Source organism: Ctenopharyngodon idella, chromosome 2 (genome assembly GCF_019924925.1).
Source record: "Ctenopharyngodon idella isolate HZGC_01 chromosome 2, HZGC01, whole genome shotgun sequence".
NCBI lineage: Eukaryota > Metazoa > Chordata > Actinopteri > Cypriniformes > Xenocyprididae > Ctenopharyngodon > Ctenopharyngodon idella.
In genome coordinates, this window is record NC_067221.1 from 36,037,096 (window position 1) to 36,059,081 (window position 21,986).

The 21,986-nt window shown below is 36.5% G+C and overlaps 1 protein-coding gene across 1 annotated transcript in view; it reads left to right on the forward strand.

Annotated features, from left to right (window-relative positions):
* Positions 1-20,274, forward strand: part of gpc1b (glypican 1b) — a 95,300-nt gene extending 75,026 nt beyond the window's left edge. Inside the window, exons 4-9 of the mRNA XM_051915110.1 lie at positions 10,643-10,808; positions 13,265-13,395; positions 14,774-14,890; positions 16,138-16,268; positions 16,518-16,693; positions 17,130-20,274. Coding sequence (XP_051771070.1) covers positions 10,643-10,808; positions 13,265-13,395; positions 14,774-14,890; positions 16,138-16,268; positions 16,518-16,693; positions 17,130-17,338 — 930 coding nt within the window. The 3' untranslated portion in view covers positions 17,339-20,274. The remainder of the gene's footprint in view (positions 1-10,642; positions 10,809-13,264; positions 13,396-14,773; positions 14,891-16,137; positions 16,269-16,517; positions 16,694-17,129) is intronic.
* Positions 20,275-21,986: the final 1,712 nt, after the last annotated feature.

Below are 21,986 nucleotides of genomic sequence, written 5' to 3' on the forward strand. Positions count from 1 at the left end.
GACAGCTTGTATTAGATTGTGGATTCTCAATCCCATAATGAATGATTTAAAATATTCATGAGTCAAAATGATTTTCAGTGATATTCAACATTATGGCACACAAACTTTTGACTTGTTTGGGGTCATTCAGGTTGACTATACGAAGATGAAAGAGGAATGAAGAGTTTTAGAGGAAAGAAATAGCATTAGGGGAGTATTAGCCTTAAATAATGGAAGGAAATGAAAGAATAAAAGAGCGATGAGCACAGCTGGTCTTCCCTTCTTTCCTCTCTAGCCGTTCCTGTGTTTTATTCATTTTTATTAAGCACGACTTGTGCTCCTCGTGACTTCAGAAGTAGGCCAGTCGCCGCACATCTTTCTCCGCACACTGGGAGGAGCGCAGCCATATTTCTTTCTAATTACTTAAGAGAAGATCGTCTATAAAGAAAGCACATCTAGACTGCGCCTTGACCCCAACCACATGCGCACATCCCTTATCAGACGTGCCATTTAAGGACAGAAGAACAAGTAGAGCCTTATAAAACAGACGAGAGATGGGAAAACATTGGCAAGAACTTTAAGCATATGTTAATGAATGAATAAAACAAACAAAGGTGGAAACTCTTTAAAGAAACTGCTTTTTCAACTTTATTTAGTGTGTATTGTTGCTGTTTGAGCATGAAAAAGATCTGCAAACTTATAAAGCACAAAGCCCACTTCAAAGGGAGTTATTCTCTATATCAGTAAGCAATGTTTCTGAACTCCCTGAAACACCTCGATTGTAGTCTTGAGTTTTCTTCTGTGAATGTACTTGTCACAATATTCTTTAAATAATTCCTGCCCAAGGCATACGCAAAAAAAGGGGTGAGGCCTGGGCCTTAGTAGTGTGTTGAAACTCGCGGTTATGGTAAAGGGCGTGAAATTTCTGAAATGCACAAAGCAGTTGACCAATCACAACACACTGGTCCAGCCAACCAATCAGAGCACATTGTGCTTTTCGGAAGGAGGGGCTTCATATAGACAGGAACTAAACAGAGCATTACTGACAGACTGGGAAGAGAGGTGCTGCAATAATGTAAAATATGTGAAAAATAATGTATTTTTTGAACATTCAAGCAAGAAAACCTATTCTAGTAGACCCTAAAATAAAGTCAAGGGCATAATATTTAAAAATACAGTGGTATTACCATGTAAATGTAAATCTTGAAGTACATTACAGTACAATATTTAACCTTGTGAAAAACATACTGACGGTACCATGGTACAGTGATGGTATCAGTTACTATGGTATTCTGAAATAGAAATTCACGTATCCCATGGTATTAGCATAGTACTCCATAGTACTTCCAAGAATACATTGTTACTCCCATTGTACATCTAAAAATCATAGTAGTACTGCGGTACTTTTTTGTACATAACATTGCAGAAGTAAAATAGGTTGTGAATGGCATTTTATGTTGATGTGAATTACTGTAGCATTTGAATATTGTAATCAAACAGCAATATATTGCAAATATTGTGTCTGTTGAATTGATTATACAGCTGTAGTTGCATAAATAGCTTGAGAATCCTCTGAAACACAGGGCTTTTGTGGGATAGGGTGAGTCCAGGCTAAAGAGCTAACAATCTAGAGCAGACAAACACAGTGGACCTCACAGGACCAGGCCTTCTGCTTTCGAACTCAGATCCATCACAGCTGGGAATGTGGAAACAAGGCATCATGACGCAATTGTTTTGGCTTTAAGGGTCCATTGAATTCAGAAAGCTGTGAGAGAGTGGCTCAGTGTCAGTTATGATGCGTGTGTTAACATTGCTAATTTCACTGCAAAAAAATCATCTAAACATCATTAAATATTTTGGGGTCAGCATGATTTTTTTTCTTTTTGAATGAAATTTATACTTTTTTCAGCAAGGGCTAATTACAATACTCAAAAGTCACAGTAAAGACGTTTATAATGTTACAAAAGATTTCTATTTTTTTTTTTTTTTTAATGCTTTCCATTTATCTATTCATGTATCAAGACTTCCACAAAATATTAAGTAGCATCATTTTTTTTTTCAACATTGATAACAATAAGAAATGTTTCTTGAGCAGCAAATCAGCATATTAGAGTGATTTCTGAAGGATCATGTGACACTGAAGACTGGAGTAATGATGCTGAAAATTCAGCTTTGACATCACAGGAATAAGTTACATTTTAAAATATAGTCAAATAAATTGTAATAATATATAATATTTCTATAATAATATTACTGTTTTTAACTATATTTTACTATATTTATATATTTACTATATTATAATATATTTTACTATTTATACTCTTTACTAATATATATATATATATATATATATATATATATATATATATGTATATATATATATATATATATATATATGTATGTATGTATGTATTAAAATGTATTAAAAATCTTACAGACCCCAAGTTTTTAACAGTAGTGTATCTTGAATTGTGTTTATCTTTTGTAATACACTGGCTGTTTCACATCATTAATGTCACTAATTTGTGTATTTGATTAGAGTATTGTAAATGCAGAATCATAAATATTTCTTTATTTTATATTAAACTGTTCATACTTTTTCTTCTATTTATGTCCTGGTTAACAACAAAACAACAACAACAACAACCAGATTTCCAATGTAATCTCAGACTTTTGGACCCCACAAAATATATTCTCTGAAAACAAGTATTATTATCTTGAACAATTTTTATTAACTACTATTTGTAACTCTAAATCTATTCTTCTGCTTCATGTGGATTTTACTAATTTCCCCAAAGCAGAATATAACTATGGATTGTTCACAAAAAGCGTAATGAGAGCAATAAGCTCTGGCGATATTTTTAACCATAGTCTGAGCTCTCGAGAGAACAAGTTATCTTCTCTGAAATTGTCACCCAGTGTTGTGAAAAAGCTCAGTAGCACTCTAACTTTTTTATGATTGGATTTTGTCCTTGCAGATATTGCAATACTTTTTTTTAAAAGACAAGGTGATGATCTCATGTATAAATTGAATGTGAAACTCCATTCACAACCCATTTTAATGTTTATTGTAACATATTTCACACAGCCTTTTCTCAATATCTTGACTGTAAAAAGGCAAGTTGTTTAAGGGCTCATTGTATGTTTATGCTAATATATACACCGATCAGGCATAACATTATAACCACCTTCCTAATATTGTGTTGGTCCCTCTTTTGCTGCCAAAACAGCCCTGACCCGTCGAGGCATGGACTCTACTAGACCCCTGAAGGTGTGCTGTGGTATCTGGCACCAAGATGTTAGCAGCAGATCCTTTAAGTCCTGTAAGTTGTGAGGTGGGGCCTCCATGGATCGGACTTGTTTATTCAGCACATCCCACAGATGCTCGACTGGATTGAGATCTGGGGAAGTTGGAGGCCAAGTCAACACCTCAAACTCATTGTTGTGCTCTTCAAACCATTCCTGAACCATTTTTGCTTTGTGGCATGGCGCATTATCCTGCTGAAAGAGGCCACAGCCACCAGGGAATACCGTTTCCATGAAAGGCTGTACATGGTCTGCAACAATGCTTAGGTAGGTGGTACGTGTCAAAGTAACATCCACATGGATGGCAGGACCCAAGGTTTCCCAGCAGAACATTGGCCAAAGCATCACACTGCCTCCACCGGCTTGCCTTCTGCATCCTGGTTCCATGTGTTCCCCAGGTAAGTGACGCACAAGCACCCGGCCATCCACGTGATGTAAAAGAAAACGTAATTCATCAGACCAGGCCACCTTCTTCCATTGCTCCGTGGTCCAGTTCTGACGCTCACTTGCCCACTGTTGGCGCTTTCGGCGTTGGACAGGGGTCAGCATGGGCACCCTGACTGGTCTGCAGCTATGCAGCCCCATACGCAACAAACTGTGATGCACTGTGTATTCTGACACCTTTCTATCAGAAGCAGCATTAACTTCTTGAGCAATTTGAGCTACAGTAGCTCGTCTGTTGGATCGGAACACACGGGCCAGCCTTCGCTCCCCACGTGCATCAATGAGCCTTGGCCGCCCATGACCCTGTCGCCGGTTCACCACTGTTCCTTCTTTGGACCACTTTTGATAGATACTGACCACTGCAGACTGGGAACACATCAACTTTGAGGACAAAATGTTCACTTGTTACCTAATATATCCCACCCACTAACGGGTGCCGTGATGAAGAGATAATCAGTGTTATTCACTTCACCTGTCAATGCTCATAATGTTATGCCGGTGTATGTATGTATAGGAAGCATTAAACTGATCAAAAGTGACAGATAAATGCTGTTCTCTTGAACTGTCTATTCAACAAAGAATCCTGAAATTAAAATCACAATTTCCACAATTTTTTTTTAATCCAAAACCAAATCTAAGCTCCAAAACAACGTATTACAATGAATTCTTGTAGGATTCTGCAGCTGAAAATTCAGTTTTGCCATCACAGGAATTAATTGTAATTTAAAATGTATTAAAATAGAAAACAGTTATTTTAAATTGTAATAATTTTTCGCAATATTACTGTTTTTTACTGTTTTTTATCAAATAAATGCAGCCTTGACAAGAATAAGAGACTTATTTCAAAAACTGAAGTAAAATATGTAAAATACAATAAAACCAGTACATTTGTCCACACCATCAACCCTGTGTAAACCTGTTTAAAGCACATAAAATGTCATGTGATGTCTGGGAATATATGATTTGAAGAACAAAAGATCAGGTTCACAAAAATCAGTCAAATGTCTCAAGATCAGTAAAGCCCTCTTGAGAAAGATAACTTTGTATCTCATAGGAAACAGTTTTTAACAGCATTCACCGCCCAATGGCATGAGCTCAGCTTGATTTAAAAGGTTTTTCCATGCAAACAGCATACTTCCTCAACTACTTTAGATAAACGGATACGACAGTAGCCTATTTAAGCTTAATTAAGTCTAATTTAGTCTGGACTACTCTGAATTACTTTTGATGTGGGAGGTTTGGTCCAAGAATTTTTCATTTCTGTCCAAGAATAATGTCCCAAAAATGTTTCAGTTGGTTTCTGTTTTGTTGCTCCAAAGCTCTTGATCAGATTTGCTGTGGTCTGTTTGGTATGTTTTCCTGACACATATTCCAGCAGTTTCTTCTAATTATCAGGAATCAGGGATACGTGTGTAATCTGTTCCCTGGGGTGTCTGATTCAGAGCTGAAATTAATAACGTGAGGCGATAAGATGGGAACAGATAAAAGGATTACATTAGATACTGTTGCCGACATTAACCTCTAGCTATCGTAGCATTAGCTAAACCGCTAATTCTATTAAGCCCTTTGTTTTGGGATTTTGGTGCCAAATAGATTCTGGCATATATGCCGTGGAGTCCTCATTAGGATGCAAAGGCTGGATGGCAAGTAAAATACAGGCCTAGAGATTCTGGGAGTGCTTGGTTTTGAGAGACATGGCTATTAAACTCAAATTTATCTATACTTGAAGGATGAGCTCATTTCACACCATTCTTTCCTCCATCATGCTGTCATTTTTTTTTTTTTTTTTTTAATCACTACATAAGGAAACTCAGTCTTTCTGCAAGTTTCAAAGGTCTAAAATCTTAAACCTACAATGTTCAGAATCTCTGGGAACAAATTATAGTGTTTGGAAAGTATGACTCATTTCTGTGAATTTGGTTCCTTCGGACAGTTCCATAAACGATTCAGTTATTCTCATGTGTTCCAGTTCAGTCTAATTGAGATTAATGTCACATAAGGTTACACTGTTGCCTACAGCACTTTACTTGCACATTAAATAAGCATATTAAATATGAGACTCTGCTCAAGCACTTAGATCTCCCCTTGAACTAAAGCAAAAATATAATAGATAAAGAATTTAGTAATAATAAATAATATAGATGGTAAAATATGAAGGAGAAGGAGGAATGCTAGAAGAATTGTCACAAAAGTGAGGTAAGCAGGCACTTATATATCCTTGAAATATGATTAGCGTGACGATATGAAAAAGCTCCTTCAAAATGTATGTTTACATTAGGCATATTGACAGTTATGCATGATATTTACATATTGATCAAATCTCACTCATTGCCTAAATTATCGCAGATGTGGAGTTACATAACAATGATGCAGTACGAGAAATATTTAATATTTGTGCCTTAAGCATAGAATATAGTTCACTAGTCTTGTGCGACTCATCCTTGTTTTTACAGCAGCCATGATTTTGCTCATTAATAATGATTTGCATAAACAATACTAAAAGTCATATCCTGACTGAAAACGTATTTTAATAATTTGGTAAGTGTTCATATCAAGTTCAGTACACTCTCAGAAAAGAAAAAAAAGTACAAAAACTGGGGCTTTACCCTTTCTAAAGGTACTAATATGCACCCTTAAAGGATTAGTTCACCCTAAAATAAAAATTATCCCATAATTTACTCACCCTCAAGCTATCTTATGTGTATATGACTTTCTTCTTTTAGCTGAACACAATCAGAGTTATATTAAATAATATCCTGGCTCCTCCCAGTTTTTGAAGCCCAAAAAAACACATCCATCCATCATAAAAGTAATCCATATGGATCCAGTGGGTTAATAAATGCCTTCTGAAGAGAAGCAATGGGTGTTTGTAAGAAAAATATCCATATTTAAAACTTAACTGGCTTCCGGCAATGGACACATGCGTTTTCATGAGAGAGTCGAGTAGTTCCGGTGGAAGGGTGACCTTTGACCCAACTAATGACTGGACGTAGCTCCTCTTCTCTTATATCGAAATCCTCTGACATTTTTCTTTAAAACTTATTGTTTTAGACTTCTAATTTGTTTGTCAATTCTTAACTAAGCTTACGCTACACTTATGTCATACGTCATACGTCCTACGTCATAAATATGGATTATGGATGGATGCACTTTTTTGGAGCTTCTAAAACTCGGACACTATTCAATGCCATTATAAAGCTTGGAAGAGCCAGGATATCATTTAGTATAACTCCACATGTGTTCAACTGAAAGAAGAAAGTCATATACACCTAGGATGGCTTGAAGGTGAGTAATTTTTGGGATTATTTTCATTTTTGGTTGAACTATTCCTTTAAGCTGACAGCTTTTGTACCTTTTTTTCTGAGGGTGTATAAAATGCCCAATTCAATGAGCAAATAACACATTTGCAAATCGGTTCAATAAATTCATTTGATTCATAAAAATAAATAATTTTTGAATCACCAGTTTGAGATTGCTGAATGTCCAACCTGGCATTCCACAAGGCTGAAGTGTGGGTCCGGTGTCCGAACTGAATCCGAGCCATACACTGGGCAGCAAACTCTCTCTATCCTGCTCTGATCTGATGAATCACAGATGCTCAGAGGCTTTGATGTGCCATATTATCCTCCCTCTACTTGTTCTATCTTTTCCCTCTCTCTCACACTCTCTCTCTCTTCTTCTGTCCTCGCTTTCCCTCCTCCCCGGAGCTTCCTGTGCATCTTCACACATCCTTCTCACATTCACTCCATTTGTCTATTCTCTGAATTTCTCTCTCATCATATTTTCTCTCATTCTTCTCTTCTCTCCTCATTAAAGTGTTTGTGCTTGAGTCATCCTTCAGGTAACAAGCACTGCCAGGTCTCCCTAAAGGGTGGTGTGTTTGTGTGTGTAAGGTGTGTAGGAGTCTGAATCAAGTCTTTTTACCTTGGTCCAGTCCAGTTATTTATATCTCAATATGTGACAAAAAGTTCTTCCTCCCTTGATGCTGCTAGTTTTCACTTTAAAGTGAAGTATATGTGCATATTAATATCTAGAGCGAAGAGAATCTGCTACCCATGTGGCACCTTTCCCAGTCACAAACAAAAAGTTAATATTGAGTAACTTAAATTTGAGATATTGCCATTTTCCCTGTCTATTTTTGCTCCACTGACGAAACCACAGCAGAACGTTGTGTTGCCTTCCTGAATGAATCTGCGTTTTTGAACGAATTGTTTGAATAAATGATTCAATAAACACAATAAATGGGCTGCGTCCGAAATAGAATATTCTCTTAAGTAGGTACTTATTTTGAGCAAGTACTTACTTTAAGACTGCTGAAAAAGCATGTTATAAAGTATGAATGTGTAGTATGAATGTAATCTGGGCATACTACATTCACCATGTTGTCATTATCATGTGACCTACCAGCGTCAGTTACGTCGCTTCACTGCCATTCACAAATCCTCTCCCATGGCCTCATGGGATAGTGAAGTGTCCATCGTATGCACACTTTCAGAGTACTGTGAATTCGGACATGGGGCATTGACAAATAAAGTTTTTAAAAGTGTAAAAAAAACAAAACATAATGGAGATATAATTAATTTTGAAGTTTTATTAAGTGTTAACAATGACATTGTGGTTTTTATAATCAATTAACACAGCTTTTGTCATTTTTTACAAGATGGACAAAATTTGTCTCCAAAAATGTCGGTTTTACTGAATGACACTTTTGGTTATACCGATTGACGATATTTTCAAACAATGCTAACAGGCTGATATCTAGCTAGCAAGCAAAAGGACAATCACACATTTTATATTTAGTACAAGTTTTTAAAATATTACAGCATTTTCCATGTTTTATAGCGGTTGTACCGAATGACCTGCTGTTTCGGGACATGAGTGTGAGCAAGTGAAAACATGAATTTTTCAAATAGTTAAAAGAGAGTTAGTTACTTTGCTTCATGACCATTGCAGATGTCTGAATGATGTCACATCCTATCACATGATATTGACCACATGACCAAAATTGTCCCTTCATATTGGTTACTCCTAGTGACATTAATGAAATTCATTTTTCCGGACATTCTTTCTCATAACAAAGCAACGACTTACACATAATTTTGAATACCATTTTGCACTATGTTGATATATGATGTAATAAAATCATGCCAGAATAAAAAATATATACATTTATTAGATTTTAAGATATTTTAATCACAAATTAAGTGGCTGTATTGGCCTTTGGACGGTTAAACCAAATGACCTTTTGACACTTCAAAATCTTTAAAATACCTTTATATGTAGCAAAATATAATTAAAACCTTTTGGATTCAATAAAAGAGATCTAGTTGTACTACGTTACATACTTTGGATGTCATATCTTTGTTTTGTATTATTATTAAGGCCTTTGGACAAAAAAAAAAAAATACCCGTCACGTCATTGATCCACATGCTACTCTTGTCACATACTGTTTTTCACCTACTATATTGTAGAGAAGTATGCGATTTCGGATGCAGCCATAGTTTCGTTTCTAAATGAATCAGCATGTTTGACTCATTTGAGTGGATAATTCAATTACTCGTTTATAAAGTAAGTCTGGTATTTTTTTCTACATTGAATCTGTGTTCTTTGTTTGAGTGAATGATTCAATGACTCACATTTTCAGTGATTCATGACAGTCAGTTTTTTTTTAGTTTCTGCATGAATCAGTGGGTTTGAATGAATCAGTTGAGTGATTCAATGACCAAAAGACAGTCACTTGTCACACCTACTGGTGTAACCTGCAGAGTCATCTGTTGTTATTGTAATTAGAAATTAAGTGAACCTCTAGGCTTAAATGACATCTGCAAAAAGCTTCAGTCATATTGAAATACATTTAAAATTAGATCTTTGTTCTTTTTTTTTCTATAGACATAAGTTTTACAGCTTTTATACAGTATCATGAGGAAAGATGCCAATATATGCAGATTCATCCTTGTCCAGAATTCGTCCAGAATTTTTTTTTTTTTTTGTGAACTCTAGTTTTCGTCCAGGTTTAATATAATGGACAATGGAGTCTCCTCTTATCAGGCTGAACACATACAGTATGACAGAACTGCAGCTCAGCATTAACCGCACTGATGTCATCTGGGGTTACTTGTCTATTTCGATTTGACTTTAAAAGTATAATTTTCAGTGAAATACAAATTTATTCGCACCACTTTCTGAGAGACTCCCAGTTGATAATAAAATAATGCATGTGATTTGCAAGTGTTTCATCATCTAATCGCATTGAAGGTTTTGATTGAAGATTGTTCAGAACCGGTTACTTCACATAAGTCATTGCAATATACAGTTACTGACATTAAGCTTTGTGAAACTGTGTTAAAGTTGCATGATGCAGCTGCGACAATGTTTTGTGCAGCCTAATGCAGTTAGGACAGAAAGAATACAGTTACATTTAAAGAAAATCAAATGTCATGCTGTATTTACATTTACACCTAAACAAAAACTAGTTTTGTCTTCCAATATCCATGAAATTAGATTCATTTAAACATCTATACAAGCAAATGTCAAGTTTTCTTTCCTTTCTGAATTGCATTACTTTTCCCTATGGGGCCCTAAATAAATCCCATGCTTTGACATCAGAGGGGTGGAGGTTTCTGATAAAAAGTGGGAATATTGTGAAAGTTGTCTTCAACCTCATGGGGTTACTGTCTGTAGAAAAGCATGATGGTGTTATGCAATAATCTTATCAAAATGTATCATCCCACATCCTTGGACCTCATGGGAAACTGTAGGAACTGACAAAGACTTATTTGTAGAATGTAATTATCACTTCTTTTTTTTTTTCATTATGTGTGACACAACACAATTCAGGGCATTTTCTGTGGTTACATGAGTCAGTATAGATATGCTTCAGCTGTTCTTTCATTTCTTGTCTCTCTCTTGCAGGTGTCTCTGAGCACTGAATGTGTGCGTGCCATGATGAAGCTGACGTACTGTCCTCTCTGTAGCGGCGTTGCCTTTGCCAAGCCCTGCTCAAACTACTGTAAGAATGTCATGAAGGGCTGCCTCGCCAATCAAGCGGATCTGGACTCCGAGTGGAGGAACCTGGCAGGTGTGCAGAGCTAAGATAGACCCTTATAGGCCCTGTCCCAAATGGCACCCTAAACACTTGTGGTCTTCCTACGAGTCTGCACTTTCATGACGTAACGCTGCTTTGATTGTCGGGTAGAAGTCTGCTGCAGAGCTCGCTTCAGTGCGGGCTGAGCAAAAGTGCGCATTTCAACCACAAAGGGGGCGCTCGCGAGCACACTTCTAAAATGACAAATGGTACACCCTACGGTCTTGTGGACTTACAGGGCCACCGCGTGCACATGTCCGTTAAGTCTACAAGACCGTAGGGTGTCCCATTTGTAATTTTAGATTTTGTGGTTGATTTGCACACTTTTGCCTAGCCGCAATGAATGTGCAGCTAAATGCATATGAAGTGTGCGATTTGGGCCATAAAATGCTACAGTCAGTTCCCGGAAGTAAAAATTCAATTAATTTTATTCAGGTCAATTGATTTTAACTTATAAACTTTTGAAGACAGACCTGTGTTGAGCAAATTGTGCCAAAAGAGCGCTCTTTCCCATGAAGCACCACAAATGGCATGAGTCTGTCTCGATATGATCTCAATATACAATCTCTCAATATATGGGTCATTGACGAATAAGGTTTTTAGAAGTGTAAAAAACATAATGGAGATATAATTAATTTTGAAGTTTTATTAAGTGTTAACAATCAGATTATGTGGTTTTTATAATCAATTAACATTTTTTACAAGATGGACAAAATTTTTCACCAAAAAAGTCCTTCGGTTTAACCAAAATTTCGGTTTTACCGAATGAGACTTTTGGTTATACCGAATGACGATATTTTCAAACAAAGCTAACAGGCTGAAATCTAGCTAGCTAGTACTAATAACTTTAGTACAAGTTTTTAAAATATTACAACATTTTCCATGTTTTATAGCGGTTGTACCGAATGACCTGATTTTTCCGGACATGCGTATGAGCAAGTGAAAACATGAATTTTTCAAATAGTTAAAAGAGAGTTAGTTACTTTGCTTCATGACCATGTGGTCCTTTGCAGGTGTCTGAATGATGTCACATCCTGTCACATGATATTGAATGCATGACTTGATCCAAAATGGTCCCTTTATATTGGTTACTCCGAATGACATCAATAACATTTTTTTATAATCTTTTATAATTCTTTTACTTTTTTCCGGACATTCTTTCTCATAACAAAGCAATGACTTCTACACATAATTTTAATAAAATTTTGCACTATGTTGATATAAGATGGTATAAAATCATGCTAGAATAAAAATATATACATTTATTACATTTTAAGATATTTTAATCACTAATGAAGTGGCTGTATTGGCCTTTGGACGGTTAAACCGAATGACCTTTTGACACTTCAAAATCTTTAAAATACCTTTATATGTAGCAAAATATAATTAAAACCTTTTGGATTCAATAAAAGTGATCTAGTCATACTACCTTACATACTTTGGATGTCATATCTTTTTTTTATTATTATTATTAAGGCCTTTGGACAAAAAATGACCCATCACGCTATTGACCCATATATAGATATAATCAGCAAATTTACATGAATGATTTTATATTTTTATTTGATTGTCATTGGCGATTGTTGTTCTTTCCCTCATTAAAGCTGTTAAGTACACACTCTTTAAAGGGTTAGTTCACCCAAAAATGAAATTTCTGTCATTAAGTACTCACCCTCATGCCGTTCCAAACGCGTAAGACCTTTGTTCATCTTCGGAACACAAATTAAGATATTTTTGAAGAAATCCAAGAGGTTTTTTTATGCCCCCATAGAAAACAACATAACTACCACATTCAAGGTCCAGAAAAGTAGTAAAGACATCGTTAAAATAGACAACATGACTACAGTGGTTCAACCTTAATGTTATGAAGCGACAAGAATAGTTTTTGTGCGCAAAAACAAAACAAAAATAACAAATTTATTCAACAATTTCGTCTCTCCCCTGTCAGTCTCCTACGCAGTTCACATTGTATAGACAGCGCAGGCTTCCGTGCTCTACGACAGAATGCCGACTCATAAAATAAGTCTCAGATTTCGATCAAAAATATCTTAATTTGTGTTCCAAAGATAAACAAAGGTCTTACGGATGTGGAACAACATGAGGGCGAGTAATTAATGACAGAAATTTCATTTTTGGGTGAACTGTGATTTTTTTTGTTTGTTTGTTTCAAATCAAAGTTTATAATATTGTGATTCACCTTGTAGTTGGTTGGTTTGGTTCATGGTTTTTAATGCTTCAACAAAGACTTAAAATCTGTGAAAAATAGATGGAAAAATTGGAAAAATTTATGGAAAACCTTAACAAAGACTGTTTATAAATATTTCCGGAACCAACGCCATGGAAAAGTGGGTGGGCACTTAATGCAAATGACATGACAGATTGTCACACATGTGCTGAAAGTCATCTGACAACATGTCAACATGATATAAAGACTCTGTGTTTTTGTGTAGATGCTATGCTGGAGGTAGTTGACAAACTGAGTCGGCCTTACAGTGTGGATTCGGTGGTTCTGTCTCTGCCAAAACGCATTGCTGAAGCTATTCTCTACATGCAAGACAACCTCAACACATTCAACAATAAGGTCAGTGCTGAACTGTAAACCTTTCTTTAAAGACTTAACCTTTTATATACACTATATTGCCAAAAGTATTGGGACACCCCTCAAAATCATTGAATTCAAGTGTTCCAATCACTTCCATGTCCACAGGTGTATAAAATCAAGCACCTAGGCATGCAGACTGCTTCTACAAACATTTGTGATAGAATGGGTCCCTCTCAGGAGCTCAGTGAATTCAAGCGTGGTACCGTGATAGGTTGCCACCTGTGCAATAAGTGCATTCGTGAAATTTCCTCACTACTAAATATTCCACGGTCAACTGTTAGTGGTATCATAACAAAGTGGAAGCAATTGGGAACAACAGCAACTCAGCCACGAAGTGGTAGTCCACGTAAAATCACAGAGCGGGGTCAGTGGATGCTGAGGCGCACAGTGCACAGAAGTTGCCAACTTTCTGCAGAGTCAATAGCTACAGACCTCCAAACTTCATGTGGCCTTCAGATTAGCTCAAGAACAGTGTGTAGAGAGCTTCATGGAATGGGTTTCCATGGCCGAGCAGCTGCATCCAAGCCTTACTTCACCAAGCGCAATGCAAAGCGTCGGATGCAGTGGTGTAAAGCACGCCGCCACTAGACTCTAGAGCAGTGGAGACGTGTTCTCTGGAGTGAAGAATCACGCTTCTCTGTCTGGCAATCCAATGGACGAGTCTGGGTTTGGCGGTTGCCAGGAGAACGATACTTGCCTGACTGCATTGTGCCAAGTGTAAAGTTTGGTGGAGGGGGGATTATGGTGTGGGGTTGTTTTTCAGGGGTTGGGCTTGGCCCCTTAGTTCCAGTGAAAGGAACTCTTAATGCTTCAGCATACCAAGACATTTTGGACAATTTCATGCTCACAACTTTGTGGGAACAGTTTGGGGATGGCCCCTTCCTGTTCCAACATGACTGCGCACCAGTGCACAAAGCAAGGTCCATAAAGACATGGATGAGCGAGTTTGGTGTGGAGGAACTTGACTGGCCTGCACAGAGTCCTGACCTCAACCCGATAGAACACATTTGGGATGAATTAGAGCGGAGACTGCGAGCCAGGCCTTCTCGCCAACATCAGTGCCTGACCTCACAAATGTGCTTCTAGAAGAATGGTCAAAATTCCCATAAACACACTCCTAAACCTTGTGGAAAGCCTTCCCAGAAGAGTTGAAGCTGTTATAGCTGCAAAGGGTGGGCCAACTCCATATTAAACCCTACGGATTAAGAATGGGATGTCATTAAAGTTCATGTGCACATAAAGGCAGGCGTCCCAAAACTTTTGGCGATATAGTGTATCATTAATTCATAAATATATCTTGAACCAAAGTTAACCAGAACCCTGTGCCAAACCCATGTCATGATTTCTTGTTCTTTAGGTGTTTCAGGCATGTGGTTCTCCTGCCCAGAGCTCCAACACTGAGGAGCAGATCAAGCGAGGGAGAAACACAGCAGAAGAAGTCAGCAGCACCCCTGGAGCCCAACTGGAGAAACTGGTGAGTGTGTTTATGTGGTGTGGTGTACTGTAGCAGTTTTTGCTTTAGGACCCAGATTTTACATTGAACATAAAGTGGCAGCCCATCACAGTAACAAAATGGTTCATTATACAAAATGTACACAAAAATATAATTTAAACACTTATTTTATGAACCATGTTAAGCATGACATATGAAATAATAGTCAGAAAAATCTAATTTGTAAAAAAAATAATGAACATTTTATTGAACCTTTAGACAAAAGATTTTTTTTAAAAATCTAAAAAAAAACAAAAGTTTGCATATGTGTTTTTTGTTGAGTACAATATTTGATAGGTCTTTTATGATTCATATAGTATGATATATATTAGAATATGAAGCTCATACTCAAGGAAAAAAATATTTATTTTAAAAAAATATTTATGAAAAATTGGCAGGTTCAAAATGAGCAAAAATAGTCAGTTTGGTGTAGTTGATATTTATTTAGCTGAAAGTAAGATGAAACTCTGATAGCTTGTAATGTAAATCAGTTAAATCTTTATGACAGTATAGCACATAAAATGGCTATTAATATCCATTTTCACTCTATAACTGGACAATGAAACAAAGGAAACTGAGGGCTTAAATACAAGGGAGAGTAATAAACTGATCTAAAACAGGTGTGTAGAACTAATTAATAATAACCAAGGAAATTTACTAGGGAACACAGGCAAACCAGAACAGGGAAAACAGAACCAAAACACAATGACACTAAACCAAAACAGAACATATGTTACAAACAAGTAAAGTTGCTTCAGTCCAGTAGGTGTTAATCTTGAAATATTACTAACAATATAAAAGTCTTTTTTTAACATTTACTTTATAAAAACAGTAAAGATTTCACAAAAAAAGATGCATACCACGACCTGAAGGTGGACCTTTTAAGAATCATATAAAAAGGCCTTATAGTTGCTAAAAAAGTATGAACTATAAATCAGATGACAGAAGGCATGTAGTAGATTGCGTACAACAGGTTTTCTGCAAAGTTTTGATTATGTTCATAATTTAGAGGCCTTAAAAATTATGATACAGTAGGTTTTATAGGGTTAATATTACCTTGAACTGCAGGCTCAATAATATGCAAAATGATTAATGTTAGCATATGTTGATTAGAAACATTTTGTAAATGCATAAACAACAGAAGTGTTATTTATTTTATTATTTGTAATTGTAAATATTTTTTCATTGCCATATGCCATATTTGTAAGATCACATTTTCTTTCTCTCAGTTATCCGATGTGTCCAGAATGTTGAGGGATATGATGCAATACTGGGTCCATTTGCCCAGAAAACTGTGTGTGGATCGTGAGTCTGGACCCAGTGATGTAGACAGATGTTGGAATGGAATGAGTGTGGACAGGTAAATGCACATGAACAGCTCACTCAACCTCAGTTTTAATAGAAACACATCTGTCTTGTACAGTGAGTACAAGATGGCTCTCTGTAGATTATTGTATAGCATTTTTTAGTACAAAATCTGCAGATTTTTAAAAGCTGGGGAGCACCGATATTATCAATGGCAAAATGTGTACTCAGATTTTAGTCTGTCTGTGATATTTCCTCTCAAACAGATCACATGCTTCTTTCTTATTGTGTTGTGTTCTGTCAGGTATCTGCCAGAAGTGATGGGAGACGGGTTGGCCAGTCAGATCAATAATCCTGAGGTGGAGATCGACATCACCAAACCAGACATGACTGTACGCAAACAGATCATGCAGCTTAAGATAATGATCAACCGACTGAAGTATGCCATCAATGGAAATGATGTGGACTTCCAGGACACCAGTGAGTACACATACACTACCGTTCAAATGTTTGAGGTCAGTAAGAATAAAACAAGTATACTTTATTATTACTTTTATTTAGCAAGTAACAGACAATACAGTTATAATATTATAAATATATAATATTATTATCTCTCCAGCCCGTGGAAAGGCAAACCGGTTCTTTGAAGGCTCGTCAGTCGAACCAACACTAGCTCAGAACTAGCACCTGGTTCATGCTGGTGAAAAAGGGCTGATTCACTAATATGAATCAAATTCAAAACTAATTTAAAAACGGTCTACTGTCAGGCTCCAAAAATGTAGTTAACTTAAAACCATTGCTACTTTCAGTTAGTTACTCTCCAACCCTGGAATGTAGCTTCGTCATTATTGTGGAACGTTCCTGAACTCTGTCTCACTTTAGCTCATGAATCTTTTTGTTTTCTTCTCATCTTTAGGTGATGATATCAGCGGTTCAGGAAGTGGAATGTGTGCCGATGATCAGTGTTCCCGTGGTCCGCGTTTAATGGCCCCAAACACGGACAAACCCAAAGTGTACGCCTATCAGCCGGAGAACAAGAAGGTGGTGATTGGAAGAAGCAGCCAGAACCTTCCTTGCATCAGCCTCTACCTTCTCTCATTGGTCACAGTCTTGCTTAGGCGATAATTGACAGGCATTTCCACCAACTGGGACTGAGTACAGGACTGGGTTGGATTGTGGAGGGGCGGGGTTAGTCACATTGCCAAAACAAACATGCAAACATCAACGGAAACCGGCGAATGCATCACTTTTTTGTCTTGAATAAGAACACCATGGAATAATATTCTTAGATCTGTGTACTTTTTTGTCTCTTATTTGATATACAGTACGACACCCCTAGAGCTGGTCTTTTGCTTGTCTTTATGTCTGTGGTGAAAAAGGTCTCTGAGAATGCTTCAATGATATCTATAACAATAGCTATGAAAATCCACCCCAACAAACAAAACATGCTGGTTTTTCCTTGTTCAATTATTTATTAATTAAGACCCATAAAGATAAGATGTCTCAAACCTTGAGAATGTCCTTCAACACTCGATGAAAGCAAATGAAAGAACCGTGTGTTCTCCTTTGTTTTAAAGCTTTTCTAATCATGAAAACAAGACTCAGTAGAGCCTTGTTTTGTGAAGACTAGCTGTCTCACTCTTTCTCTGTCTTTCTCTATCTCGTTTATTGTAACAGTTTCCGCACTCCGCTTCACAAATGGGTTTCAGGGCCATCCTAAAGAAAACCCAACATGTATTTACTCTGGATGTAAATAAACGTGTACTAACCACAGTCACATTTTCAGTATATCCTTGAAGACCCTCAACAGCACTAGAGCAATATATGGGATGAAACGTTAATGCACCAGCAATGAGAAAGAGACGGGCACATTTTACGAAATTATGTGCTCTAATCCGTGGGACAGATATGTAATAACCGTCATCAGAAAGGGATTTTACACACGGGAAAGGACAAGCCGGAGAATAAAAGACTCAAAACCAGAGGGATGTGGAGGGGTTTCTGGACATTGTTAATTTGATATTGATTCAAACCTCATAGCGATGTGTGTGTTATGTGTGAGTGTACTTCAGAGAAAGCATTGTAAGAACTCACTATACGAATATACACGTGTACTCAATACATGCTGCATCCACGTCAGATCAGATTAGCTCAGTGAGTCGCATATGTGTGTCTCAAATATTTCCCAGCCCCACACCCTGCCCTTCATTAGCGGACGAGTTGGATTGTTTATGGTACGCACACAATGTTGATGTGAAAAACGGTGTCGCGTAACATTGAGCAAACTTTTGCGTAACATTTTACCAATGAAAGTCTGTCAGTAGTTGGCAAGAATCACACTCTATGCAAGTATGTAAACACAAAGCCATCATGCATACTAATGTGTGTTTTTACACTTTAGTACACAAGGGGGCGATAGAGTTACCTTCAAATAGTTGCTTGTCCAGGTAGCTATAACTATAAACATGAACATGTAGTCAAGAGTTTGACTACCTTCTTTTAAAGAATTCGCTGTTTAAGGACTACAACAAACGGCTGGTAGGGACTACAACGATCTTCTAACCCTGACATTTACATAAACCCTGCCCCAGGAACATGCAACAAAGGGGGGTTAGGCCATGTTGGGCTGCTTTAGAGAAGCGGAAGAGTTGTTGTAGTAGAGTGTTGTTGCCATGTCGTCATTTTACGCCGGACTGCTTCACAAAAGAGGGTCAATTCAACGCTGGATTTGCACAAAAGATTAACATGACGGCACATGCTAGTCGATGAGTTGAATCAACGCCATAGCAACTACATAAATTTATCCACTAACTTGTAACTTCTTCCTGATTCTCTCCATCAGTGTCCGACTCCAGTTTGAACAATTACTGACATTTGTCATTTTGGCTGCGTGAGATTCTCCAGCTTTGTTCTTATTGAGCAACCGAAGTGTTAAAGCCCCGCCCTCTTTTGGAAAGTGGTCCGGGGCCAGCAGCTCATTTGCATTTAAAGGGACACAGAAAAATGGCGTGTTTTTTTGCTCACACCCAAATAGGGGCAAATTTGACAAGCTATAATAAATGATCTGTGGAGTATGTTGAGCTGAAACTTCACAGACACATTCTGGGGACACCAGAGACTTATATTACATCTTGTAAAAGGAGCAATAAAGGTCCCCTTTAAATACATTGAGATTCATTTTAAAAAGCAACTTAAAATTGAGCATAGCTAGAAGCATTTGCGTTCTCGTACTTGCATAGAGTTTCAGGCCTTAAAGAGGATGACACATTTTGACCAAACTTGAGAAGAGTATATTTTTTCGCTCTATTAATGAACGTTTTGTTTGTAGAGGTTACAGGAAGTGATGTAACTGTCCTGAATGAGGATTAAGTTTGCCATTGGCTCTGCAGAGAAAGTGCTGCAGTTTCAGTCACTATATACAGTGGCGGACAGATCTGACCGGATCATTGAGATGGAGAACGACACCCCCACCCTTACAGTTAGAAATGCTGCACTTTGCATGACGCACGCGGCCACGTCCGCATGACTACATTGTGATCAGGGGTTGATAACAGAGAAATATCCCACAGGCGGTGTTATGGATTGTTTTGTTGATCGATTGGATCAGATGTGGTTGAAGAAATGGACCCGTGCAATGGCACAATTCATTAACTATCTGTACAGTGATCTGATTTGAAATCAGTCTCAACTGTCTTTAGCACGTTTATTAAATGTTTGACAGTTAGTGGTCTGACTCCAGGTCAGGAAAACAGTCCCACCTCTAGGTGCAATGGTGTAATGGTGGCACTGCCACTCTCTCCTTACTGATGAATGTGGCTGATATTGTCAAAATGTGCTGAGATGAAGGAAAAAAAAAAAAAAAAAAATGCATTCTGGTATATAGTTTATTATTTTTGTTAGTTTGTTTTTAAATAAACAATAATGGGGAGTTTGTGTTTAAGGTTGAAAGTAGAACGTTTTGAAGAGACTGAAGAAATTATCTGTCCATTGTTGTTGTATGTTCTTTAAAAAGAAAGAGAAAAACCCTTGTGTCAATTATATAGATGAAAAGATTTTGAAAACATCTGTCGTGTTTATTTTGTTCACACACTCACACACTTATAACACACAGACATGAGATGATAGCCAAGTGCTTTGAATCGTTCTCTATTTTTCCTAAATTGGCCTGATTTCAGAAAAAAAGTCAAACCATCAAATATTAGTGCAAACCATTATATAATCAAAACAGACAAAGATGGGTCAGTTTACTTTGGGTCAGTGTACTTTTATAAACATTGGGGTGCAAATATCTTGAAACCTCAAGTGATATTTCGGTAACACTACAATAAGGTTTATTAGTTAAACATTAGTTAATGTATTAACTAACATGAACTAACCATGATCAATACATTTGTTACTGTATTTACTAATCTTCATTAACGTTAGTTAATGAAAATACAGTTGTTCATTGTTTGTTCATGTTAATTCATAGTGCATCAATTATTGTTAACAAGATTTTAATAATGTATTAGTAAATGTTGAAATTAACATTAACAAAGATTAATAAATGCTGTAGAAGTGCAGTTCATTATTAGTTCATGTTAACTAATGTTAACTAATGAACCTTATTGTATAGTGTTACCAATATTTCTGTTTTACATTTTTATAATGTATATGTAAGCTATATCATTACACTGTAAAACATTTTCAGCTGGTTAAACTTAGAAATGAAAGTTCACCTGCTGTCTTAAAAATGTGAGTTAACTCAACTAAACGTAAGTTAACTCAACTTGAAGATAATCTTTGTTTCAACTCACAAATAGTCAAGACAATGCATTATTTTAAGTTTAAATTTTAACTTAAAGTAATGCGTTGTCTTGACTATTTTTGAGTTGAAACAAAGCTTATTTTCAAGTTGAGTTAACTCACATTTTTAAGGCAGCAGGTGAACTTACATTTCTAAGTTTAATCAGCTGAAAATGTTTTACAGCAATATAACTTAACCCTCTGGTGCTCTTCGTGTGGTGGTCAAAAATGACAGGTTTTTTTTTTTGTTTTTTTTTTCTTCAATGAAATGAATGTACTATATTTTAGTTTGATAAGGTTTTTTATTTAATATTTTGAGTTGTTTATATTTTCAGTAGTTATAATCTATATTCTCTTTTTGAGCATAGAACTGAAAATGAAATGTCCTACTTAAACTGTTGTAAATCGTGAATGCTTTGGAGCACAGACTTAAGTTTGTTCTCTTGGCAAACTATTTTGCTTTTTCTCAATGCCACGGAAGCACTGTAGTGGGCTTGTGTTTGGTTACGCACTTCATTCCACCAGGCGTTGCTTGTTTTCTTCTTATTTATTTGAATCCAAAATAAGTGATTTATTTAACATCGATTGAAATTAAGATATAAATTATACAAAACGAAATACTACATGAAGCTTATGAAGTGGTCAAAAATCGTCTCTGACCCACTCCACATCTCCCGACATATTGAATTCAATCCATTTCCACACCCTATTTGACGTATCCAATTTACACTATTTTCTTTCTTAATTAACATAGATTAAATTAAACTAAAAACATAAGCAAATAATATTTTAATACTGAAACAAAAATATAAACTAAATAAGTTTTCTTAAATGGCTACAACAATAAACTTGGCAGATTATTGCTGAAGAGAACAAAAAAATTAAAAAGTGAACAAAAAAAAGTTATAGAATTTTAAGTTTATTATGAAAAATTTTACTCTAAAACTGTGAGAATATCAAAGCCATAAATCTAAACAATTTGTGTTCC